Consider the following 26,221-nt stretch of genomic DNA (forward strand, 5'->3'; position numbering starts at 1 on the left):
ACACAGGCCAATGATGACACACTACAGCGCCTGATGCACAAACTGGAGATCTGCAGCCTGAGCAGGGGATGCTGGGCATGTGGGGCCCACACCCGTTTCAAAGGAAGGGCAGAAGTGTGCTCTCACCCCAGCCCTCTATCACAGTCCAAGGAATATCAACACAGTTCTCAGGTGAAAACAGACTTTGGACACAGAAGGTCACTGTGAAAGGACCAAGTCATTATGAGATGACACTTGCTAGCTAGCCAGTTAGACAGGTATGGCCAATTGCCAGCCTTACTACTGTGCTGGGTTCCTTGGAGGACCAGGAGACAAGACCCGGCACTGTAGGAATGGGGAGGAGTGGGCAGGCTGTGGGCACAAACCCCTCCCTCCCAGAACCCACTGCCAGAGCTTTCCTGAGACACTTACTTTGAACAACCGTCTAACTACTCCGTCGAGCACGTCCCACTTGGTCTTGCCACTGACGCCAATGCAGCCGATGAGGAAGAGGTGAGGTCTGCAGTCCTAAAGGTGAGGAAATGGGCAGCTGTTTCCTGCCAGTCCAGCAGGGCCTCAGCTTGTCAATGCTTCCAGGAGAGTGTAATCCCATTTATTTGAATGCCAGGCAGAACTTTGCTGGCCCGCAGTAGCCTGTAAACATTTCCCTACTTGCTTGTTAAGACAAAAATCTCCTTATGGAGTCTCAGCCTTCAGCTAAATGTACATCTTGCACAGGGTTTGCAGCACATGTCCTTGGACCATAATCCTCCCCCAGCTCCTGTCAGCCAGCCATGTCTCCTCAAACCTTGCTCAAGAACTCACCTTCTCGAATCACCTTCAAAGATCGTTACTGGCAGAGCTTATGCACCTTGCAAGATTATGTACACACTCACACAAGGACACGTTCTCAATGTATGCCAACTTAGGTTCAGACACCTCATATTTTTTTTTTCAAGGTAGTCTCTCTCTAGCTCAGGCTGACCTGGAACTCACTAAATAGTCTCAGGGTGGCCTCAAACTTATAGTGATTCTCCTACCTTATTATTATTATTATTTTTAAAATTTTATTTATTTGAGAGAAAGAGAAAGAGAGGCAGCGAGACAGGGAGAGAGAGGCAGATAGAGAAAGAATGGGTGTGCCAGAGCCTCCAGCCATTGCAAATGAACTTCAGATGTATGCACCCCCTTGTGCATCTGGCTTTATGTGGGTCCTGAAGAATTGAACTGGGATCCTTTGGCATTGCAAGCAAGCATATTAACTGCTAAACCATCTCTTCAGCCCTGCTCTTATTTTTTTTTTTTAAATCAAATTTGTCTTTTTTTGAAGATGTCAGGGAGAGTATGCTTTGTGTGTGTGTGTTTTGTTTGCTTGCTTGTTTGTTTCTTTGGTTTTCTGAGGTAGGGTTTCACTCTAGCCCAGGCTGATCTGGAACTCACTATGTAGTCTCAGGGTGGCCTCGAACTCATGGTGAACCTCCTACCTCTGTCTCCTAAATGCTGGGATTAAAGGCATGCACCACCACAACAAGCTGTTTTGTTTTTAAAATAACATATTACTTTTCTCATTAATAGTTAAAGTGAGCTCAATTTAGAAAACTAACAAAAGTCTTAGAATATTGTCAATATTATCTTTTGTCCATTTCTTTAGCATCTGTATCCATAGGGATTAAACGTGGCGTGCCCAGATTCTCTCTCAAATAAATAAATACAAATAATTTTTAAAAAGTAAAAACCCTCACATGCTTGTATGAGCACAGTTAGGAGAAGGGCGGGGCTGAGAGGGAGGTGGTTGGTATGTGGCACTTAAGCAAAATCAGAAACTGAAAAGGAGCTCCCATGTGTAGTGAGAGCGTCCAGCTCTGCCGTGGACCTCACCTTTGGGTTTCTTAGCTACAAAATGGAGACCGCAAGCCCTGGCCAATGAGCCTCCCCTGGCGACTGCCGTCCCATATGATCAGTGAGATTCATTAACTTGGAGAATGTAAGCTCTGATGAGCATCAGGGTGAGTGGCAGCCGGGACAGCACTGGTCTTTAGAGGAAGCTGTGAGAATGAGCTTTTGTCTGACCCAAGTTCTGAGGGTGGGCAGACAGCGCTAGAACCCCTGAAAGCCTCGCACTTCTGGACTCGGCCTTCTGCAGGCCAGCGAGCCGTCTAGAGTGGCAAGGCTGGCAGGAACAGCCTGGCTGCAGGCGCTCTGCCTTGGTGGGCACTGTGGCTCCCTCGCTGTCTGACACCACGTGATTCTATCCACTAGAAGTGCTAAGAAATGAAGCCCTAGAGTTTCAAGGGGATCTGGTGTGGTGACCCATGAGGCCTTTCTCACTTCTGAGCCAAGATCATCCATTACACCTGAGTCTAACCACTGGCTAAAAACCTTCACCTCCAGCCCGTAATAATCTCTGATAGCATTACAGACTGGAGGAGAACCTGAACTCAGAACCTTGGCTCCGTTCTCAGCCATGGTGCTCAGGTGGCCCCACCTGCCTTCTCTCAGCCACCTCTGCCGCACATCTGCTTTGCCAGCAGCCCCAGCGGAGACCGAAGTGGGCCCTGGGCCAGCTAAGCCCAGGCAGCCGAGTTCTCTGCCTTACCAGTGAAATGTGCTTAGCTGACAAGGAACTGCTTCGGAAAATACTAAATCCAGAAAAGCCATTTCTGAAGGCGTTAGAGTTCCCTAGTGTTTAGTTAATTGCAGGAAGGTATACTGCTAGGCACTTTTTGTTCATTCACATTGTATCAAAGGGCTGCCAGGGTTACGGGTACAACAGTCACAGCCTATCCAAGATTCTGCTCTCTATTGTAGAGGGCCAGCTCAGGATGTCAGAATTGTTCTGTCCCTCTTTCTCCTTCTGACCCTCTTTCTCCTTCTCTCTCTTGCTGGGTATGGAACGTGGGGCTTTGAACATTCTAGGCCAACACTGTAGCTGAATGAAGGAGACTTCATGCTTCAGACTCTTCATTCAACTACATCCCCAGGCCCTTATTTATCTTGTACAGTGTCCAGTTTATACATTAAACTCTACCATTGATATATATATTTAGGAAAAGTCCACGTGTATTGGGTTCAGCATTCCCCGTGGTTCCAGAGATCTCCTGAGGTCTTGGAGCACGCGCCCTGTGAGTAAGAGAGGACTAAAGTATCACGAAGGGTCAGTCATCCAAGTCACCTCAGGCATTCCAACAAAATGGCTAAGCTAGGCCGCTCTATCTGGGGAAGGGACTGGCAGAGCAGGGAGAGGATCAACTAACCTTCCACTTCATTGCCTCCTGAAAGCTGACAACTATCTTAACATGCCTGCCTCCTTCCTTCCGAGCCGAGCATTCACCAGTGTCATCCAGCAACATGTCTGCGAATGGAAAACATCAACAGCCTTAGGCACATGGGGACAGCAAAGCCGCTTCCTGACACCCCCGCTGCCTACGGGCGCAGCAGCAGGACAAGGCAGGTGTCGGGGTGCAGGGTGGGCAGGATGGGGCTGGGGAGGGCAGAATGGAGGATGCAACCACAGAAACCAATGGTGAATCAACCAGGAGCCAGCGAGTGGCTGAGGCACCGAGCCGGATGAAGTGCGAGGGAGACTCAACTCAAACCGACAGCCACTGCAGCATCACGGGTGTAAATCCAAGCACAGGCAGCTCTGTGCTCACAAAGAAAACCCGGCAGGCTCTGGGAGGAGGTGCCGGTCTGGAGCCCACCTGACAGTGGGAAGGCCACAGGCAAACCCTGGTCCTGCAGGAATGGCTACTGCGGATGTATGCACATTCAGTTCTTACAATGGATTGAAGGGAACACAGCGTGGGGGCCCCAAGCTCATGGCTGAAAGAATTCGGGGTGCTGTAGCAAAGCATGGTTATCTAATGGCTGGGCTCATGTTGGTAGCAGATGCACACCCAGACACACACCCCAAGTGCACACACGCCTGCTGCCTCGCCACTGGATCCAGACACCTGCTAACCCTGGGGCTTGCGCTCCCTCAGACACCGCGAGTCTGCTGCCGGCCCACGCCGGCCCCACGCCTGCGAGCCACTCACCCAGGCTGCTGGACTCGGTGAGGTGCAGGCTGTGCTGGGAGAGGCCCAAGGACTGCCTGGGGGAGGCAGAGATGGACACCTGGGAAGGGGCCCGGCTACAGCCACTGCCCTGAGACTCTGACTTCAGCCGGTCATTCTCGGCCTTCAGCTTCTCGATTTCACTCTGCAGGGAGGAAGGGAGGCTTGCTTAGGAATGGACGTGACGGGCAAGCCAGGCGCCATCCTCACAGAGCACTGGCCTTTCAAAGACACACACAGATACGCTTGCCTTTCCCAGGGTCTGCTCTGAAGTGTCCATGAAAAAGAGTTGTCATTGAGAGATCTGCAAAGGTCTGGGTCTGACATACTCCCGACTACAGGACCTCTCAACACCTTTAATGAGCTAATGTGCTTTATGAATTTGAGAAGGGTACACAGTGTATTTCCTAACATATCTGATTAAAGAGCCTTCTTTCCTTCCTTCCTTCCCTTCCTCCCTCCCTCCTTTTTGGTGTATATATGCATGTGATGACCAGAGGACAACTTGGGCTTTATTCCTAAATAGCTATCCATCTTTTTTCTCAAGATAGAGACCCCTAATGACCTGGAACTCACCTATTTAGGCTAAATTAGCTAACCAGTGAGCCCCAGGGATCATCTGTCCCTGTACTCCCAGAGATTATAGGTATAAGCCAGTGGTTCTGGGACTAGAACTAGGGTCCTCATGCTGGTGACACAAGTGCTTTACGTACTAAGCTATCCCTCCAGCCCAGAAACTTTCCTCTTAAGGAGCTTCCCACAGAACAAGCATTTCAGGAAACCCTCTTTGAGAAGGCTGCTCTCCAACGAGTTGTTCATTCTATGAATATCTACGAAGAACCTAACGTGTCAAGCAGTGGTTCTTCACCCAGAGAAAGTGTGCAAAACATGGCTCCGAAGACTGGAATGTCTTCACTCTGTGGGAGCTTGCCAAAGCGAATGTGCAGCCACGTTCAGAGGCAGGTGCCGACTTCCAAGAGCAGGGCATGGAAAGACTTGGCGGAAGAAGACAACCCAGGCTGAGCTTTGGAGACAGAATCTAGTTTGGACAAGCTGAAGGCTACACCTGGGGAAGGACAGGGCATGCCAAAGCCAGTTGTCATGGATCCACATGGCCCAAGAGCAGAGTGTGGACAGTGGAGCTGGAGAGGAAATGTGGGCTCAGAGGAAGAAGGGCCACACAGAAGCCTTAAGGCCAGATGAAGGGGCTGCCCCACAGGAAGAGGCAGCGGGGAGCCCCCGAGATCTCAGGCAGAGAAGGGCTTGATTCTTCAAAGACGAGTCTGGACGGCAAGTATAGGAAGGCAGAGGCCCACCTTGGGCGGCTGGGCACAGCCTCTTGGGCTCTCCCCTCCCGGATCTCACCTGCATCCTATTCATGGCCTCGCGGAGCTGGTCCAGCTGGTGGGCGGAGCTGAGAGCCTCCAGGCGGATGTCTGTCAGCTTCATCTCCTTGTCTCTCAGCTCATTCCGCAGCTGCATGACTGTCTCAGCCTCGCTGTCCATGCACTCGGAAATCCTAGGGCAGGGAGCAGTGTTAAAAGGCTGCTCTGAGCTCAGGTATCTAGTCCTGTAAAGCAACAGCAGCTGTCCACCTCGGCCATCAAGGTGTGCTCCACACTACCTGTGGATAACCAGCTCTTGGGACTTCCTAGAGGGGGTGACACCCAGAGCACATGACAGTCACAGACCTTGATGCTTTTGGACAGCACGGTGACCAAGCTCTGCCGTATAGCCCCACATCACCCACTGAGAGAGGCAGCAGCAGGGGCTGCCAGGGGCAGAGGCCACCTGCAGGGTTTAGCGCTTGCTAAGATACACACAGGGGGTGGCATGACACCACTTGGAAAAGCAAGGTCAAGTCTGTTTTCTGTTTTCGAGATTAGACACTCTAAGGGGATGGAGGGATGACTTCTTTCCTGGAGAAAACCTCAAGATCTGAGTAGAAGAGGCTCGTCCTACTGAGCTCACTATGGAAACTCCCTCTCTTACATGTTTAGAGATGGACCTGGAGTCCCTCACCCTGCCTCCTTCATAAGTTCATGCACACCACACGAAGACAGCAGGTTGAGAGAGCTGGAGACCCTGGAGGAGCAAGTGACGGGGCGTCAAGGTAGCCTCTGGAAGCCACACCAAAACCAGCTGTAGAGTACAAGCTATAGACAGGGACTTGAGAAGAGGTTAGGGCTGGGCATTCCCAACCATGGAGTGTCCAGGTGGGCATGGAGGCTCTGCTGAGAACCTTCTTGCAAAAAGGCAAGGCTGGGCTCCCTGCTCCACGAACGAGGCCATGCTTCAGACTCTTGGCAGGCCAGTGTGACCACAGAAGTCATGACTGATCTCAGCATCTGGGAGAATTCCACGAAAGGACAGTTCAATGACTTCTGAAGGTACATAACGCAGCAAAGGTAACGATGACAAAACAAAAACCAAAACGGTAAGACTGCTCTTAGTAATTATGTGTGCAGAGGTGGGAGCACGTGAGCTGGGCTCCTGAGACCCAGCGCCAAACAAAACCTTCACGTGAAATAGGCTGGGCGGGTGGAGGCTGTGACGGCCAAGCACACATGAGTCACAACATTTTTCAAAGAGATGTAGGAGGCAGAAGAAAAGTTTAACATGTGACCAGCCGAACCTTTCTGGTTCTATTGTCTTGAACTGACCTGAACTTGCTTTAAGAGAGAAGTAAAGTTGACTCCTATTCTGAAAAGTTACCAGCAACCCGGGCATGACACCCATGCCCACAACCCTGGCTCTAGGGAGGCTGTGGTGGTTTGACTCAGGTGTCCCTATAAACCTGTGTGTTCTGAATGCCAGCTCCCTTGTGCTGGAGTGCAAACTTCCTCCCAAATCAGCTAGCCCTCAAAAATACACCATGGAGAGGCTGTGTGGGAAAGGATACCCCAAAACATAGGAAAACTGTGCAAAGCCTGTTCTTTCACACAGTCCTATCTCTGAAAGCCCGTGACACACCCTCCCCTTGATTCCTTCCCCCACTAGGCTTCCACAGTGCCACTGAGGACCATTGCCTTTGACATCTTGCCTCCTGCTGGGCTCCTGGTCCCTTTAGGACGAGGGCTGTTCTCCACATCTTTCCTAGTGTCTGATCATACCTACCAGGACACAGTGGATGCTCAGCAATGTTTCCAGAATGCAGGAATCACAGGATGAGGCACGTGTTATCTGACTACACTATACTCCATTTGTATAAGCAAGTGCCTTTAGCCACTGAGCCATCTCTCCAGTCCATCACCTCTCCAGTTTTTAAAAGTGGGAGGCATGTGGCTATCAAAATGCCCAAGGTCACACTTCATAAGCATGATAGAGTATGGATAAATCCTGGTAGGTTTGCTAACTCCAGAAGCATGCTCCTGAGCCACACCCAGCAGGCAATCAGTATGTGCTCGACCACTTTAGTGACTGGAAATATGACTTTTCTATCCCGAGCCCATCATTCCAGCATATTCTGTTGTCTTGTCCAGAGGCGGCATATCTAATTTTCAATGTGTAGGAAAATACTGCCTTCCTTCAGCTGCCATTCCTTTCGCCCACAGGGTGGGGAATTCTCTAAGCCTAACCCCTCTGCCTTTGGTTTCTCCTTTGAACTTCCTTTCACATCTATACTTGCACATTCTTACAGACCTTTCAAGGCTAGAAATAAGCACTGCCCTCAGCCCACCCTTTGGAAAACTAGACCCAAAACAAACATCTCCAGTGTGTATGGAGGCTGTGGAATGTAAGAACAGGGCTGGAGAGCCTGCCCTGCCCAGTCCCTGAGGGGATAGCGGTGTGGAAGGAGCATTCCTGGGCCTTGTCTGCTATGGCCCACCACATCACTGCCACCCTCTCCTCCCCTGGTGCGGCCACCCAGAAGCAGGTAGCCCCGTTTCCATTCTCCTGCCACTGCCCTGGGTCTCCTCCCATGTCACTGGCTGTCGCATTCTCTTCCTAAGGTCAAAGTCTGGTGCTCCAGAACTGAGTCCTGGCCTTCTGCTCCACACCTCCATCCACTCTGGGAGACCTGGTTTCCCCAGAACCTGTACACACCACCGGTTCCAGGTCGGCTGGTGCCTGTGTGAATATCTGCCAGCTCACACTTCCTGTGCTTGAAGCTGGGCTCCACCTGCTGCGGCTTGTGAAAATGTGAAATGTCCCCTCTCAGCTCACATGCTTGAACATTCTGGTGCTGTTTGGGAAGGTTGTGCAGCCTGTAACAAGTGCAGCTTTGGGCAGAAGTTTGCTGGGGTGAGGCTTGTAGTCCTGCCCTGGCCTCGCTTCCCGTCTGCGCTCTGCCTCATGTCTGTAGATGAAATGTCACCGGCCACCTCTTATTCCTGACACCGTGGCTTCCCCAAAACGAAGTAGGACATCTCTTCTTAGACTGTGAACCAAAATCTACCCTTCTGCCCTTCCGCTGCTCCTTGTCAGGCATTGGATCACAGCAAAGGAGAAACTGACTGATGCACTAGCCTACCTCCCTCTCCAGTGCCCCCAGGATCCTAATGCCCTACACAGGTGACTAGCCACCTCCACAGAGCAGAGACAGCGTGATGGACAAGGAACATCAACCACCTTAGGAAAATCCCTGTCAAGTGACAGGTTTCATGCATCTTATGCACACAGCCTAACAGTAATTGTATATAAGAAAATTCAATGAGGCTTGTGCCTACAGTTGGGCCCCTTCCCAAAGATACATCAATAGCTTCATCTAAATAGTTCAAAACCCTACAAAAATAAAATAGCCAAAGTATTTCTCATCCCAAGTATTTTAGATAAGGAAGATGCTACTTGTGTGATATTTAAGTTTAAAAAAATTAAATACTTCGTTTATTTGCAAGCAAAGAGAGAGAGGTAGAGAGAGAGAAAGAATGAGAACACCAGGGCCTCTCACCACCACAAACTCCAGACACATGTACCACTTTGTGTATCTGGCTTCACATGGGTACTTGGGAATCGAACCCAGGACATCAGGCTTTGCAGGCAAGTGCCTAACTGTTGAGCCACCTCAACAGCTCCTATTTTTTCTTTCTCTTTTTTAATTGAGAGGTGGGGGAGAGTGCACAAGTGAGAATGGGCACACCAGGGCCTCTTGGCACTGCAAACTCCAGATATATGCAACATTATGCATCTGGCTTTACATGGGTACTGGGAACTCAAACCCAGGCTTTACAAAGAAGTACTTGTAACCACTGAACTATCTTTCTAGTTCATATATATATGCATGTATACATATATATATACTTAAAATTTTTATTGTATTTATGTATTTGAAAGAGAGAGAGAGGGAGAGACATAGGCAGGGGGAGAGAGAGAGAGAGAGAGAGAGAGAGAGAGAGAGAGAGGGAGAAAAGGAAAATATGAGTGTGCCAGGGCCTCCAGCTCCTGCAAACAAACTCTAGATGCATGTGTCCCCTTGTGCATCTAGCTTACATGGGTCCTAGGGAATCGAATCTGGGTTCTTTGGCTTTGTAGGCAAACACCTTAACAGCTAAGCCATCTCTCCAGCCCAAGTTCCCATATATTTGAAAGTTGTAATAGTAGCTTATATTCATTCAGTCCTTACTGTATATTGTATATGGACTGATGTTCTAAGCATTTTGTTTCTACTAACAAATGACATGGGTCCTTAAAACAAAGAAGGTCAGCTGGAGAGATGGCTTAGCAGTTATGGCGCTTGCCTATGAAGCCAAAGGACCCATGTTCAACTATCCAGATCCCACATAAGCCAAGATGCACAAGATGACTCGAGCACACAAGGTTGCCTTGCTCAAGAATCCAGGGAAGGGCTGGGGCATTGGATCAGTGGGTGAAGTGCTTACCTCTGAAGCATAAGAATTGATGCCCAGGGCTGGAGAGATGGCTTAGCGGTTAAGCACTTGCCTGTGAAGCCTAAGGACCCTGGTTCGAGTCTCGGTTCTCCAGGTCCCACGTTAGCCAGATGCACAAGGGGGCACACGCGTCTGGATTTCGTTTGCAGAGGCTGGAGGCCCTGGCGCGCCCATTCTCTCTCTCTCCCTCTATCTGTCATTCTCTCTGTGTCTGTTGCTCTCAAATAAATAAATAAGTAATTAAAAAAAAAAAAAGAATTGATGCCCAGTACCCATGTAAAATCCCCAGATGTAGGTGCGTGCTTGTAAGCTCAAAGGTGGGGAGGTAGAGCAAGGCGGGTCCCTGAGGCTTGCTGCCCAGCTAGACCAGCTGAGCTGGAAGAGCTCAACACCGGCCTCTGGCCTCTACACACACGTACACACATGTGATCCATCCACGCACACATGCACTTCCCCCACCTTAACCAAGAGGGAAATGAGGCTGATGTGAATCTTCTTTCTTTCACCCCCATTGTATGGCTACTTTGACTCTGGGTACCATTCTCACCTCCATTGCATAGAGCTGATGACTTCACTTGCAGACCAATTACCATTTGATCTGTAACTGGGAAGGCCTGGCATTCATGGCCTAATGGAGTGCAGCCCTGCTGGGTGCCAGCAGCCTTTCTCACTGCGACAGGAAGCAGTTGTGCCACCTTCTGCGCTGACACCAGAACATCCCACACCTGTCTGCTCTTGGCTTTAGAGTCTTGGGTTCTTTGGTGAGACACAACCTCTTCCTAGCCCAGATGCAGGAAAGAATGGCTAATGGGCAGGGGGAATCATGGGAGGAGGCACTAATGGTGCCTACATACTTGACAAATACAGCTGTTCCCAAGGACAGAGTCACACATAAAGTGTCACCTCATGGGCTGGAGAGAAGGCTTAGTGGTTAAGCGCTTGCCTGTGAAGCCTAAGGACCCCAATTCGAGGCTCAGTTCCCCAGGACCCACGTCAGTCACATGCACAAGGGGGCGCATGTGTCTGGAGTTTGTTTGCAGTGGCTGGAGGTCCTGGCGTGCCATTCTTCTCTCTTTCTCTCTGTGTCTGTCACTCTCAAATAAATAAAAATAAACAAAAAAATTTTTAAAAGTGTCACCTCATAGTAACTCCTAGGAGAGAACTTCCTGGTGATAGATCACTTTATGACATCTAGAATCCTCTGGTAATGACTGTCACTGAATCCAGTTTTTACAAACTTTCAACATTTGAGCTCTGACCTCAGAGAAACTCATTTTTTTAAAAATTTTTTATTTATTTGAGAGAGACAGACACAGAGAGAAAGACAGATAGAGGGAGAGAGAGAGAATGGGCGTGCCAGGGCTTCCAGCCTCTGCAGACGAACTCCAGACGCGTGCACCCCCTTGTGCATCTGGCTAACGTGGGACCTGGGGAACCGAGACTCGAACCGGGGTCCTTAGGCTTCACAGGCAAGTGCTTAACCGCTAAGCCATCTCTCCAGCCCGAGAAACTCAATTTTAATCAAAGAAACATAATCTAAGTATTAACAGTCAAATAAACCTGAACTCCAACAAGAACTGTCAACACTCCTAACACCATCTCTCCTCATGGCAAAGTTTTCCATCCTTCTGCACACATTTATCCTCAGACCTCAGTCCTCAGACCAGAACAAGAAGACAACAACTATTATCCATATGTGAGGGACACAGAAGTGGAAACAGAAGTTAAACAGTTTATTGAAGGCCAGCAACTAAATAATGAACAATGATACCATGCTGGCGAATCCCTGCTCTCTCTCTCTCTGCTCCTCAGTATGGAAATACTAGAGGAATGTACAAGGTCTTCCTGCTAAAGCCTTGGAGGCCCTGGAGAGCCCAAGGAGCATGTGTCTCATAATGGAACTCTCAGCCTGGCTGGTAGGGATTCCGAGGGGACATAGACATCATCTGACAGGTAGCCCTGCAGACAGACTCACAGTGAGTTAGAGTGAGAATTCCTCAGCAGTGGAGTGGAGCCTGTGGACCCGTTGTGTGGCAACTTTGGTGAGGAGGGCAGGGACGAGTCCGTCATTTCCTCGATGTCAGAGTGAGAGGATGCCGACTTGGGGGACTTCTTCTTCCCAAATGCTTGCTTGAAGGAGCTGCGTAACTGAATGTGCAGGACTGTCAGCCTGGTGGGGCTGCAGCCAATGCCCTGGCCGCTCGACAGACATGCACACAGAGCAGTTAACTCACCCGTACTCCCCCACCCACAGAGAAGGCTCCCAGTAGCTCTCTGGAATCAGTGCATTAGGGGAAGGGGAGTTATCTGGTGTAGACAGCTCAGGATGGGCCTGTGGGAACATTCCATGCCTACACTTGGCTCCAGACTAGATGCCAACAGCAAGACAGAGCCTGGCTCAGCAGGAGGGTGGAAAGATGAGGTTACACAGCAGAAAGCAGGGTGCTCAGACAGGACAATGAGCATGAGGTTAGTCATATCAATGGATGGGTTAGCTTGGTATCTGATATTAAACTTGGTCTTGCTTACCTCATTGACCTGCCAGAGAAAATGCAAGCAAAAACAGGGAAGGGGGAGGAAAAAAGACAATTTTTAACAGAGAAAGCCAGTGACAGAGAAAACTTCGGATTTTTCAGATGTGACATGGCTCAAATTCACCACCACATGGTTTCCATAGGAACATGAACCTCTAACAACGTGGTGGTGAGGGAGGCCAAGGGGATCCAGCATGGAGCGGAAAAGCAGGTTGAGGTTCACCTGCAACTGGGGTTCTTCCAGTCATTCCTGTCTGGTTGAAATGACTTCGAACTCTTCTCCCATTGCCTCTTAAAGCCTGAGTGGGGATGGAGCATGGATGTTTCCTTCTCCAACCAATGGCTGTCTCACACTGGCACCAGCACCGGCACCCACTTAGGGGTTCTGCTCTCCTTGTACAGGGAGAACAATAAGCGTGGCATTTGCTCTCTCACCCCCTGGCCAGAGACTGGTGGTTGAGTTGTTTAAGAGATCCATCAGCCATGTTGGAAGAGAGGAACAGGTTCTAATGATGACATAAGGATCAGTGTGATTATTTGAGGCCCTAATCAGCATGTATTTTTCTAGGCCTAAAAAACAGTCATCTTTTTCTTGAAAACAGGTAGTTTCTAGGGGCTGAAGAGATTTCTGGGTGGTTAAAGGTGCTTGCTTGCAAAACCTGCCAGTCTGCGCTCAATTTCTTAGTAGCCATGTAAAGCTGGACTAAGTCCATGGTTATAGCAGGAGATCCCCATCTCACAAGAGATCCCCATCTCACAGGAGATCCCCATCTCAAAGGAGATCCCCATCTCACAAGGTGGGTACAGCTGCCTTGAGGTTGTTCTCCAACTTCCACATGCAAGTATGGAACACACACACACACACACACACACACACACACACACACACACACATACACACACACTAAATAAATTTAACTTTTTAAAAAAAGAAGTAATTTCCTTGGGCTGGGAAGATGGCTCAATAGTTAAGACCACTTTCTGCATGAGTTTGGCCACTAGATTTTGGCTCTCTAGGGGGAAAAAAAGTGAGATGAAATTAACATGTGTCTGTAATCCCAGCGTGCCTATGGCAACGGAAGGCCAAAGTTTTGGGCCAGTTGATCTGGTATTTGTAGTGGCAAAACAACAAAAAGACTGTCTCAAACAAGGTGAAAGGTGAGGACTGACACCCTGAGGTGGTCCTCTGACCTCCATAAATGTGTCATGCCACATACGAGTACACACACACACACACACACACACACACACACATACACACGTCACTCTCCTTTTTCCTTCTGCAAACATATCCCAGGGATTTTTCTCCCACGAGTGTGCCGCATGTCTGAAGCTGTCTGTCTGGCTTACAGGCACACTCAGACCCCACTGCTCTTCCTGCCCCTTTCTATGGCTGACCCCACCTCCCAACAGCAGTCATAGAAACAGGACTGGCCAACACACTAAAGCCTTGCCCCTACCTCTGGTGAAAGCGGAGATTACAAAGTTCAGACAAAATTAAATTTGGGGGCAAGTTGAGAATGCCACATATCCATCCTCCTGGCTTCATAGATAAGCAGGAATTGTCTTGAATCAACATAAACAAGCTTTATTTCTTGGCTTGGAGAACATAGCCACTATCTTCTGTAGTAATAATTCTGCCCCCACTTTGAGAATCAGGTGACACTTTTCAATCTCATCAGAGATAGCATCAGGAGTGAATCCTTTCCAGTTACAGCAAGCGACCTGACTGAAAGCTAACAGTAACTTAGAATGCAAACCAGATGCCAGGCGTCACTAAAGCTGACCTTTCAGCATGTCACTAGTGACCAGCGTCACAGCATAGATCTCCATCTGCTCAGCACTCACTCCCTAGACCTCGCCACCCATCCAAGATGACACAAGATGAGTGAGAAGTGTATGGAATGAGGGACAATGAGACCACCATGAAAACATGACAGCATTAACAGGGGTTACTGGGCTCTCTGAGCACCAGCCTCTTCAGATCTACACAGGTGTTCCTGAATTGTAAACCTTATTTGGTGCTCCAAAGACTCGAGAGCAGGCATCAAAGTGGGCAGGAGTGGAGTAAAAACTGCCTACAACAGGCCAGTGTAGAATGTCAAAGAGCTCCATGAACAATTGCACTTTGAGGCACAATGTCCAGTTTGATACCCTCACTAACCCCTAAAATTGATATCATGAAACCTATTAGTGGAACATGGACAAAGATTTTAAAAGAGAATGTTGCATTGATACTAGCTTAGCCATTAGATAACCAAGTGGGTAAGATGTGGGTATGGTGTGCCTGACTTGGACTCTCGTGCATGGATGCAGGAAGATTGCTGTAAGTTTGTGGTTGGCCTTGTCTTCATAGGTGGTTCAAGACCAGCCTGAGCTACACAGCGAGACTCTGTCTAAGTAAATAAATAGGTAGGTACCTAAGTAGAACGTTATGGTTAAAGATGGGGTAGCTACTGATACAGGCTCAAAACACTCCTTTGAAACTCTCTAAGAAGAAACTCTCGACGAGCACCTTTGCTAAGGGCTGGCAGTGGGCTAGCGGTGGTGCACTTGCCTGGCATCAGGGTGGGGGAGTAAACATAAATAAAAGAGCAGCTCTGCTCTAGTGCTGTGCGGTCAACAGTAAATGAGAAAGAAATGACACACGGGTGAAATGAAAGATGAGTACATCACAGTCTCATGAAACAGGAAAACTACACGCTGTGGGGATTTGATCAAGGCTAGTGTTTTGCTGAGCACACACTGGTTTCAGTAAGAAACCTACCCACAAGCCACCTCCTTGGATCTACTCCCAAAGGCCTGTGGTTCCGAGGTTAGGAGGCAGCCACAGTGCTATGAAGGGGACAGGTCTGGGACAGACTGCCCTTCAGTGCCTGGGGAGGCAGTGCAAGGCACTCACCCAGTTTTTCCTTTTCTTTCTCTTTGAGTCACTCTCTATGTTGCTTCCCACACTTGAGTGGCTGGTGGCGCTGTTGATGCTGGAGACACTGTCGGACGAGTGCTGCCTGCGTATGCGCAGGTCTGCTGGCTGGGTGCTGGTGTTCCCTGTGGAGCAAGGCAGGGCATGTCAGCTCAGTCCAATCCATTGTGCCCCTGGAATGACCCTTGAACCACTTCTGTGGACTCCTAGGAATTTTCCAATGAGCCACCACCTCTCTTCAAGCAACCACTTTAAGAACCCTGAGTGGTAGAGACAATGCCCTCTCTGGTCCGTTACGTGGGTCTACCTCTTTCCAGGTTAGAACACATAACTCAGTGAACACCACCTCTCCGAAGCGTCCGGTCCTGGGTTATCAGTCCCCTCTGCTCCTCTCACCTCTCTTCTCTTTAACCATGCTGGGAATGGCACCCAGGCCTCACACACAGGAGGTGGGTGACCCTCTACTTCTTGAAGCCCTTTGCAAGCGTCAAGCCCCACCTCACTTCTGGCCCCTCTGCAGTCTCTTCCTTCTTCCTGTGATGCCGCTTCCTCTACTCTGGCCAACTCCTCCTGGTCCCTTCCTATGGTGATTTGAATGCAAAATGTCCCCCATAGACTCATGTGTTTGAATACTTAATCCCTAGTTGGTGGTGCTGTTTGGAAAGGTTGTGGGAACCTCTAGGAGGTGAAGCCTTGCTGAAGGAAGCACGCCACTGAGGGTAGGCCTTGGGGTGTCACAGCCCTTATCCACTTGTCCCCTATACCTCCTTCCTGGTGATGTGAAGATATGACACAGACTTCCTGCTTAGGCCTGCCACATCAGCCTTGGCATAACGAACACATCCTTCAAAACTGTAAGCCAAAACAAACCCCTTTCCTTACTGAAAGTACTTTGAATAGTCAGGTCTTTTGTCCCAGAAATGAGAAGGAAACTGATACTCTTCCTATTTCAGTATTTCAACTCCTATCACTGCTTTGTTAAGGAAGCCCAAGATTGGAAGATCAGCGATACCAAAGAGAACAGATTCCAGAAAGAAAGAAAGAATGCCTGCTGCCAGACCTTCCTCCTGTGGACAGACGTCCTGCAGAGTGCTGGCTCTGAGGTAGGTATGGGATGAACTTACCATCCTTGTTTCTCTCTTATCAGAATATAATATAGAAGCATAAATGAAGTCAAGACTGTAAAATACATCAATGCTCAGTCATGTGAGTTCCATTTCTCTCTCTCCCTTTCTTCTTTCTCTCTCTTTCTTTCGGTAGGGTCTTGCTCTAGTCCAGGCTGACCAGGAATTCACTCTGTAGTCTCAGAGTGGCCTTGAACTCATGGCAATTCTCCTACCTCTGCCTCCCAAGTGCTGGGATTAAAGGCGTGTGCCACCACACCCGGCCATGAGAGTTTCATTTTTAACATTTGTCAGAAAATAAACTAAACAACACTAGCCATCTCTGCAGAGTCCAGAAGCAACCAAATTAAAGGTGTCTGTCCCCAGGACCTGACTCGTGGAGGGAGCGAGGCTCCCACCCTCCAGCAGGAGGTTGCATCATGGCTGTGAAGGGCAACAGGGGTGTCTAAGAGTGGTTCCTATTGTTACCTTTGCAGTTAAGCTCTGGAGTGTTAATTACTCCATTAATGGCAGCCTGGGCAGCTGCGTTCTGTTTCTTGAGTAGCTCGATGGTTTTCCTTAACTCGTTCAGTTCTGAATCCTAGGAACAAGAAGATTTAACAGGTCACTCCAGAATTAGCTCAGCCTCAACAGGAGCCATCTCTTACATGAAGGACATAAGGAAAACAAACAAGGACTGGAAAGGAGCCATGAGATCTAATGCTGATGCTTACATCATCACCTGATCTAAGTTAGAGTTTGACTTGACAGTTATTCCTGACATCTAAAGTCTACAGTCCAAGAAGTATGCTGCAGTGTGTGTGTCATTTTCTGCAGTGAAGGACAGGCTGGAGACATGGCTTTGCGGTTAAGACATTTGCCTGCATAGCCAAAGGATCCTGGTTCGATTCTCCAGGACCCACATAAGCCAGAGGCACAAGGGGGTGCATGCATTTGGAGTTTGTTTGTAGCGGCTGGAGGCCCTGGCCTGCCCATTCTGTCTGTCTCTCTCAAATAAATAAATAAATAAAATGCATTTTTTTTTCTCGAGGTAGGGTCTCACTCTGGCCCAGGCTGACCTGGAATTCACTATGTAATCTCAGGGTGGCCTCGAACTCATGGTGATCCTCCTACCTCTGCCTACTGAGTACTGGGATTAAAGGTGTGTGCCACCATGCCTGGCAAAATGTATTTTTTAAAAAGGATGCTATCATTGGTAGTATTGTTAGGCTGCTTGTACACTCTACAGAGGGAGGTAATTTACCTTCTGCTCTGCAGTCATGGTCAAGCTCTGGAGCCTGATGGTCATGTTCCCAAGACTCTGCTCAAAGGCAGCCACAAGGTGTGCCTGAGGAGAGAAGATGCAGCCTTAGTGATGCACCCTGTGAGGTCACCAGTGCCTGACAGGGGCTGGGCCTTCAAGATGAAAGCTCCTACTGAGTGAGGCCCCTTCATGTGCCATATCTTCAGCCCTTCTTGCTTCCCAACCCCCACCTCTCTCTGGGACTGTTCACTCTAGCCTTTCACTTGATCCAATACTCCCTGTTCCTTCCCCATGCATCCTTTCACTTCTGTCTGGGATACTCTTGCTGTCCACTCCTTGCCTATCTCACTGTTTAAGAGCTCTCAGCTCATGCCTTTGTGACGCCCCCAGAGTAGGTTGGTTCCCTCACATTCATTTATACACCTGCTGTTCTGAACACTCTTTGTGAGATAAAAACACATGGGGTCGCCTCTACCACTCTGCAGAACAACCATTTGTTGCCCAAGCTCCTAACAGAGGCTCATGGGCAACATGTTTGTAGAACAGATGAACAAAGTGGTTGCCATATTTTGCTTGTTATAAAACTAGTTAATAAAAAGCCATTGACAGGCACATCTGCTACCTCCTTGGAGAAACCTTCCCCATCCCTTTCTTCCCCCAGGGAGACAGGGTTTGCCCCTAGGCTCCCATGCAGTTCAATATATTTTTGGTAGAATACATCAGATGCAACACCTTGTCACACATTACTAGGAAAAGTTTTAACATAACTAGTTTTCATATCCAATTTTCAGACATGCTACAACATAAAAAAAGCATATCTTAGAATTGAGAAATATGGTGTTTCTCTAACTTGCTTGGTCAAAGAAAAGAATGGGTCTGTTCCAATACTACGCCTCCTGGCCCAGAATGTAGTATGTGGAATGGGTGATATGCGGATGCTTGACCAGGGATTCTCGAAATGGCACTGAAACTAAGAAGAGAGAATGTCTCAAAGAGTGTCGCTAAGGATTTGCTAGCCATCAAATTACCAATCTGCTCTAGAGCCAGAAGAGGTCCACCTCGAACCATGTACACACATCCACTACCTGGACAACCCTACCTCAAAGCATTCACAAATGGAGCAGTGGCAGGTTGTTAGTTAGAAATACATGGACAGCAGAAAAATTGGACCATCATGCTAGACACTGAGAATGGTTGGCACCATGATGGGCTAGCTTTCATCCAGTCCCCACCACTGATGGTACAAAGCTGTCACTGGATCAATGTGCTGCAGGGGCAGATCAAGTGGGCTGAAAGAAAGCACTTAGATGAAGGGGCATGAATGAGATATCTTTGTGTTACTGCCCCTTTCAGTTACCCAAAACTGCTGAGCAGGTCCTGCTGACCTCAGTTTTCTCATCTTTAAAGGGGAACAATACCTTCTTTCTTCCCAGTGTTCACATGAGCACTACGTGAAACAAGACAGAAAACAGTGGTGTACAGACGGCCCTGGATTCATGAAGCACAGGAACAAGGGTGGAGGCTGAGTCTGTAAAGTGAGATGTGACCTCGCTGCAGGAAACAAGGCCCAACGTCCACATGGGAGCATAAGGGGGCTAACAAACAGGTGGAGATCTGGGAGGCAGGGCTTGGGAAGACTGGGCTTACAGGGGGTGGAGCTTGGGGAGCTGTGTGGAGGATGGGGTTGAGATATGAGGCTAATGGAGGGGACGCTTGCAGAGGGGGAGACTGGTGAGACAGGAACTGTGCGGAGGGTCAGCACATATCAATCTGGATGCATAGGAAATGGACTGACCAGCTCAGTCTCTATCCAGTAAATTCCCCTGAAAGACCCGCAGTCAGGGTCACCAGGCAGGCTTTCCCATTTCTGGGGCACCCTGGCTGCATTTCAGCAGGAGCTCTGCCTTCTTTCCTTCTCTCCAACTGAACAGTCTTCCAAACTCACCCTCTGTGGTCTGTGGATTTCATTCTTCGAACTAGCAAAAAAAAAAACCTGGGGGCCATGAGCGCCCAGCAGACTAACCCTGTGTGGCGGCCTCACTGCTCTCAAAGACGCCCTAAATTCCTGCTTCCCATTCAAGGCAGATACAGTAGCCGTGACCTCTGAAAGGGTCACGCACTGCGGAGGGTTAGCAGAGTTAAGCGGAACGCGGTGAATTCCCACCATCCCTCTTCTGCATTTAACTGCCATGATCCAGGCAGGAGACTCGGCTGCTGTTCAAGTGAAATGCAGACTAAACCCCTGACTTAGAGCGCGAGGCGGTTTGTGCAGGCTCGGGGAGAAGCCGCAGCAGCTCTGAGGCTGGAGGACAGCACTTGGCTGGCCGTGGAGGCTGCCTTGTGTCCATGAAAAGGCTGGCAAGGCCGGCAGAGTGGAGCCGGTTCCTAGCCACACACCAGCCTCCCTGCCCAGCACCACTCTCACATTCCCAGAGAAAACAAACACAAATGCTGTGAAAACATCAGAGAGGGTGGCTCTGAGGAGCCTGGCCCAGAAAAACAAACAGCCTGGTCCGTGAGAAAGATGGCAGACAATAAAAAACGCCAGTGTTGCTGCGCTGTGCGGTAAGGCTGAGTGTTTCCTTTAAAACAACAGTGGACTCAACGGCTTTTATGAGAGTCACACTTCAGGGATGGCATGAAGGGGTCTCACTCTGACCTTCCCAGGACAAGGGCAGAGCTCCACAGGGAACCACGTTAGGCTCCTTGGGGCGGGGCAGGTCGCTGGGCGGATGGACCCAAGGTTACCGACAGTAAATTGGCCCCTGGTAATTGCTTGGCTGGTTAGTGAAGGGCAGCAGCTAGCTTTCATTACAAAAAAAGCCCCTCAGAATTACAGGGTAGGGGTCACTGTTCACCTCTGTGGGCCAAGACTTGGTTCAGGACTCAAAAACACACATTTAGCTGTGCAGGGTGTGGTGGTTTGATTCAGGTGACCCCCATAAACTTAGGTGTTCTGAGCGCTAAGTCCCAGCTGATGGCAATTTGGGAATTGAATCCTCCTGGAAGCAGTATATTGTTGGGGGCGGGCTTGTGGGACTCTCCTGTTGCTGTTGTCCACCTGATGTTGGCCCGGGAGTGACATCCACCCTCTGCTCATGCCATCCAGGTCAGCGAGCTCCAGGAATGTCCCATTTCTGCTTCCCCAGCGCTGGGTCACGGGTGTGTCACCACACCCAGCAGTCACGTAGGTGCTGGGATTCAAACTCGGTCTTTACGTTTGCACAGCAGGCACTCTTCCTGCTAAACCACTTTCCCGCCCTTCAGACAGTCTTGATAGCAAGAAGAGTGAAGAAAAGATTACAAAATACACAGTGGCCTGGTATGCGACGGTTTGGGGAAGAAATTCAAAGATTTCCCGAAATGTCCTAGCTCAAAAGACAGACTAATGATGAAGGCAGTTACCGGGTGCCAAGCTTGTAATTAAGGCCCAGTACCCTGCTATGTGCTACATGTGAGGACTTAAAAGAGCACCACTTCCTGGAGTGCGTTCAGGCTCCAGCTGGGAATTACTAGGGCAAAAGCTCCAGGTAAATGATTGCTCAGGAGCCCTGAATCACTGTCCCAGACAAAGATGACAAGCTTTTGAAGTGGCTTTCCATTTACCAGTGCGCTCCCGCTCCTAGACAGTCTTGGGCACGTTGATCTTTGACTGCAGGAGGGTGCAAACTCCTGGGGCAGAAAGCCTGGCCACAGAGCTGCCCCGCACCGCACCCCACCTCAGGTGCCTCACTGGGTCACAGTTCAGCAGAAGTGCTCCTAGGGATGGCATCTCCAGCCAATGGCAGAGCCTCACGTCTCCTCCTACTCCTGTGGTCCCAAATCCATGCCAGCCAGATCATTTGCCAAACAAGCTATACCACCTTACTGACAAGTCACAGGAAGGGCCCCGAACACCAGGAGGAAGCCATAGGCTCTGCTGCTTGTCTGTCCCTGCCTTTGCTCAATGCTTACTCCCTCCCACCTCCAGCTATAGGAAGTGGCACTCAGTTTCTCCTTGGACTCTGCACTAGCTATTCGTGTTAGTAGGAAGCTGGCCTTCCCTCTTCCAGGAAGCCCTTCCTGATTCCTTCCCACCTGGCCCAAGATGGAGCTGGGCACTTCCGTGTCTCCCATAACCTCTGCCCGGAAGCACACCATGTTCTAGGAAAGGTGTTTGTTTTGCCTTGCTACTCTACCAGGGCCAGCTGCCAAGATGCCAGTGAGCCTGTTTGATTCGCTGTTGACCTCAACAGCGCCAGGCTGGCACTCAAAACAGTGGCTGAAACAAATGCAGGGCAGCGCCTGATGGACATGCAAACATGCATGCTGTAACTACGAGCAGTGTGTGCTTATTGTGAGAACATAAGTTTCTTCCCCCACTTTCTATGTCTTATCTTTTTAATGTTTTTCTCCCCACTTTCTTGTTTTTGTTTTTCCCTTAAGATTAATGTTCTAAGGAAGGTAAAGGGAAAAGAAAATCAATACTGAGCACTGAGCAGAGTGCAAGCCCTGCGTCCTAACAACACTGAGAGGGCGGGGTGAGCACCCCCGTGGCACAGGCGAGCAAAACCAGACCCGGACGTTGAACACACGGCCACTGTCACATCACATCCACCATGCCACACCCCGATTCCCATGTGCGTGTAGAGTATGTGCAGATGTGTGTACCCATGTGAGCAGAGACCAGAGGAGCATGTTCTGAGTTTCCCTGCCAATCATCTACATCTCCTTAAAGCAGAGGCTGTCCCTCAATACAGAGTTACAATTTCTGCAAGCCTCGTCCATTCTTTAGCCTTTGTCCCCTGCAGATGTGTGTAGCTGCGTCCGTCCAGCTTTGTAAATGGGTGCTACGGAATTGAACTCAGGTGGTCTCAGGCCCTGTGGTGGTTTGAATATAAATTTATGTCCCCCATGGACTGAGGTATTTCTGATTTTGATTAAGCTTTCTACTTAAGTCTCTAGCAGGCAGAGCCCTACTGGAAGAGGTGAGTCCCTGGAGGGGATTGAGTCCAGCCCCACCAGGTGCGCTGAGAGCCAGCTTGGGCTCTGGCTGTTGGTGCTGTCCCTCTGCAGTGGAGATACGAGGTGAGCCAGGTTCTTCCACCATGATGAACACTCACCTGGAACCTGAAATAAACCCTTTCCTTCCACAAGTTCTTCCTAGTTGGGTGTTTTTCCCGGCAACAAGAGGTAACCGCAATAGGTGCTCACGTTTAAGCAGCAAGCGCTCTTACCCACAAGTTCTTCCCCCCACCCCAACCCGTATCCTTTTGACCCCGGGTGCTACTTCGGGAGCACTCAGAGACGAGGGGTCTCGAGGTGCTCTCTCCTGAGGCTGAGTGGCCAGCTCCCTTGGCATCCCTGTCCTGCTGGCTCCCACTCTGGAGTCTGCACTTACATTTGCGGTCAGCTGCGTGGTCAAGGCTGACACCTTCTCCTGAGAGGCGTCTAGCTCGCGCCGCAATTTGCGAATCTGGAAAGGACAATAGAGTTACCTGCTAGGAGTCCATTCCACACAGTGCTGGGCAAATAATTACTAATAGTGGAGGAGGAGAGCCAACCACCATCTGTTCCTTACCTCTGACTGGCATTTCTCTTCCGGCTGTAAATAAATCATAAGGGAGTTAGACCAGTCAAGGAACAAAGAACGGAACAGCCAGCCAACACAGACCCACCAGGGTGGAGACAGAAGTGTGGACATTCGACTGCTTCTTTTCTAGTACAATTCTCCAAACTGGTTCAATGACACTAACCTTTTGGAAAGGCCAAATACTAACAGTATCACATTTAATTTCCTAGGAAGAATCAAGCTTGGGTTCCAAGCGTTTGATTTGAGGAGCCACCTGCCTTCACCTGGTGATGTGACAGGAAGGCGCTTCACAGTCGGAGTGTGCAGGGACCAGCCTGCGCCACAGCCAGCGAGTGAACACATTCGCTGCCATAGTCAAGCTACGTCATCCTTTATGTCTAGATAAGCCCCTGGGAATATTGGGGACAGGCCTTTTCCTTCCTGTTTGTGATGCTGGGGTGCAACAACGCCAAGCACACTTTAGGCAGGAACTGTACAGATGAGCCACACCACCAGTCCCAGGGGACACACTTATACTAAAAAGCTATTTGCTGTTGAGCTGAGCCTCTGAGGTGACCGGGTGTGCTGTGTTTTCCCTAACGAGCTCATCTAGTGGGCAAGGCCCTTCTCACCTCCTAGGGTAAAGCAGGTGTGGAGTGAGACAGTGGCTTCAGTAAGGGCGAGGTCAGAGTAAGGAGCTGGAAGCTTCTCTCCAGCGAGCCTGGTCACTCCACAGGCTATGAGAATACACTTGGTCTCCGCTTCCTGGCTGCCTCCTGGAAGCTTCAGTCTTCATGGCGATAGGCAGTACTACTGGTGAGGCGAGGTGATCACCCGCAGTTCATGGAAGAGTTGGGACCATGGCCCAAGGCAGTTCCTCTACAGCTATACTCCCATGGAGGTACTCCAGACCAAAGTCCTCTGGCCTCTGAGTGGGACTGGAAAGTCAGGGCAGTGACGATGCCCCAACGAGCTTGGCTGGTGGAGGTGTGGGAGCAGGCAGAACCATCTATACCTTTCTTGTGAGCACTTCTGTCCACAGGCCTTTGTGGTCCCTCTTGGCCTGTGTCTGTCACCACCACCAGACTGTCTCTTGAGATGGTTCCCCATTTGCAGCAACAGCCCGGGTATATCACAGGCTTCTGGCTTTCCTAGGCTACTGCTACCCTTTTGCACACAAGAGAACCCTATGGGTGGTCATGGCACTCTATCCGTCCAGTGGTTCCCAGAAAAGAACAGCTCCTCCTAGCCAGGAAAGCAGGTATAACACCCAATGTGGCAGTTCTGGTGGCCTTCCTGCCATGGGCTGTGCATGAATTCCCGTGGCACCATGGTGCCTTCTCTTCCACTTGTCATTAAAAATTTCCGGCAGAACGAACATTCCTCGATATCCACAGATGATAGAAATTTCTAGAAAAGGACTTGTCCTCTAATTAGAGCCTGTAAATCTCTTGGCGGTTAGCAGGCTCCTTAGAACATGCCTGTGGCAACTTTGAAGATTCCAATGAGCTCTTCTCAGATGACAAGCAAGCTGAGCTGACCCAGGTGCTGTTGACCACATGCACGCATGCACACACGCACACACGCACACACACACAGCACTGATGACAAAGGTGCTGTTGACCACACACATGCACGCATGCACACACACAGCACTGATGTGTACTCACCGTGGAGTAGACGGAGGATGTACTGGAGACCAGGGAGAGTGAGGATCCATGAACTATTGAAAACAAGTAAACAGAGGTCAGCTGCACAGCCAGCAGCCATGGAAGCAGAAGACAGCAAGGAGAGGGATCTGGTGTTTTAAGGCCACTGTTGGGCTCTGGCTGGCTGGCTGGCTGTCACCTTGACCCAACTTTTCCCAGGTTGGTGAAGGGTTGGCACTACATAAGAAATAATTTGCTGTGGAAGTTACTTTCATAGTAGCACACTTTTTCAATAAGCTCACAAACAACATTTTTCTTAACAAGATAATTTGGGATCACAGAATCATACACAAGTAAAATGATCACTTCATCAATGTTCAAGCTGAAGTGAAATTAGAGCCTGCTAAGACTTATGACTGCTCTGCCAGGACACACCCCACCCTGCACCCCACCCTTCCTTCATGTCCTCCTTTGGGCTGACGATCGAGTGTGCACCCCCAACACCCGTCGCCTGTAGATGCAAAGAAGTGAGAGTATTCTGTATCTGAGAGCCTGTTGGCTACAACCCTCATTTCAAGTGATCACGTGGCATGGCATTAGTTTGTAAATGTGGACTCTTCTATTTTCATCATGTTTATAAAGTGGCAAGCAAGCGTTGCCCATCCCCATTTTGGAAGAGTGGTTTTCAATGGAGAGCCACACTCATGTGCCCCCAGCACTACTTCCCCTCGCTCTGCGTGTAGTCAGCAGAGACATCATTTGCTACAGTTGAACACTGTGGTCCTCTCCAGGGCTGGGGGTTCAGTCTGCCTTCTCTTTGGGGGAACCTCTTGACAGCTTGTTTGAGAAACAGACTAGTCCTGCGTCGAGACTTGGCAAGCCTGTTAAATGGGTATAGCCTCCTGACCACTAGCAGGCCTCTAGGCCCATGCATTCCACCCATGTGGGAATGTAACCTGTAGCCAAGGTGGAGCTGGGAAGTGTCTTTGCGCATGCATTGAGCATGCTTACCAACCACCCAAGATGCAGGCTCACTCTGCTCAATAGCTGGCAGAAGCCACCTACCAAGATATATGATAATCAGCTCCACCTCACCCCTGGGGACTTGGCGGTGGAATTTCCAATAAACCTTTCCTGACCGCCCATGCTTCCGGTTCATTCCCCTGGTGTGAATCAATCCCACACTTCTCTCCCAGGCACATGCAAGACAGTACTTTCCTGCCTCAGTCTCCACTTGTCCAGTTCTTTGTCTAGGAGGCTTCTAAATACTACTGGACAGAATCTAGAGCAAGCCATGAGCGCCTTCTCCATGCCACCTTCCATCCACATAGCCTT

General features: G+C 49.7%; 1 protein-coding gene across 6 annotated transcripts in view; it reads right to left on the reverse strand.

Moving 5' to 3' along the window:
- The window catches only part of Nav2 (neuron navigator 2), a 728,975-nt gene that overhangs the window by 24,142 nt on the left and 678,612 nt on the right, over positions 1-26,221 (reverse strand). For 5 of the 6 annotated variants that reach the window (XM_045145595.1, XM_045145596.1, XM_045145594.1 and 2 more), the window contains 12 exons: positions 24,908-24,960; positions 23,247-23,270; positions 23,067-23,141; positions 17,687-17,770; positions 16,912-17,023; positions 15,299-15,444; positions 12,392-12,400; positions 11,838-12,010; positions 5,400-5,553; positions 4,017-4,179; positions 3,234-3,331; positions 412-507 (listed from right to left, as the gene is read on the reverse strand). In XM_045145595.1, coding sequence (XP_045001530.1) covers positions 412-507; positions 3,234-3,331; positions 4,017-4,179; positions 5,400-5,553; positions 11,838-12,010; positions 12,392-12,400; positions 15,299-15,444; positions 16,912-17,023; positions 17,687-17,770; positions 23,067-23,141; positions 23,247-23,270; positions 24,908-24,960 — 1,187 coding nt within the window. The remainder of the gene's footprint in view (positions 1-411; positions 508-3,233; positions 3,332-4,016; positions 4,180-5,399; positions 5,554-11,837; positions 12,011-12,391; positions 12,401-15,298; positions 15,445-16,911; positions 17,024-17,686; positions 17,771-23,066; positions 23,142-23,246; positions 23,271-24,907; positions 24,961-26,221) is intronic. The other variant, XM_045145592.1, reaches the window with a different exon arrangement.

Source organism: Jaculus jaculus, chromosome 3 (genome assembly GCF_020740685.1).
Source record: "Jaculus jaculus isolate mJacJac1 chromosome 3, mJacJac1.mat.Y.cur, whole genome shotgun sequence".
Taxonomy (NCBI): Eukaryota; Metazoa; Chordata; class Mammalia; order Rodentia; family Dipodidae; genus Jaculus; species Jaculus jaculus.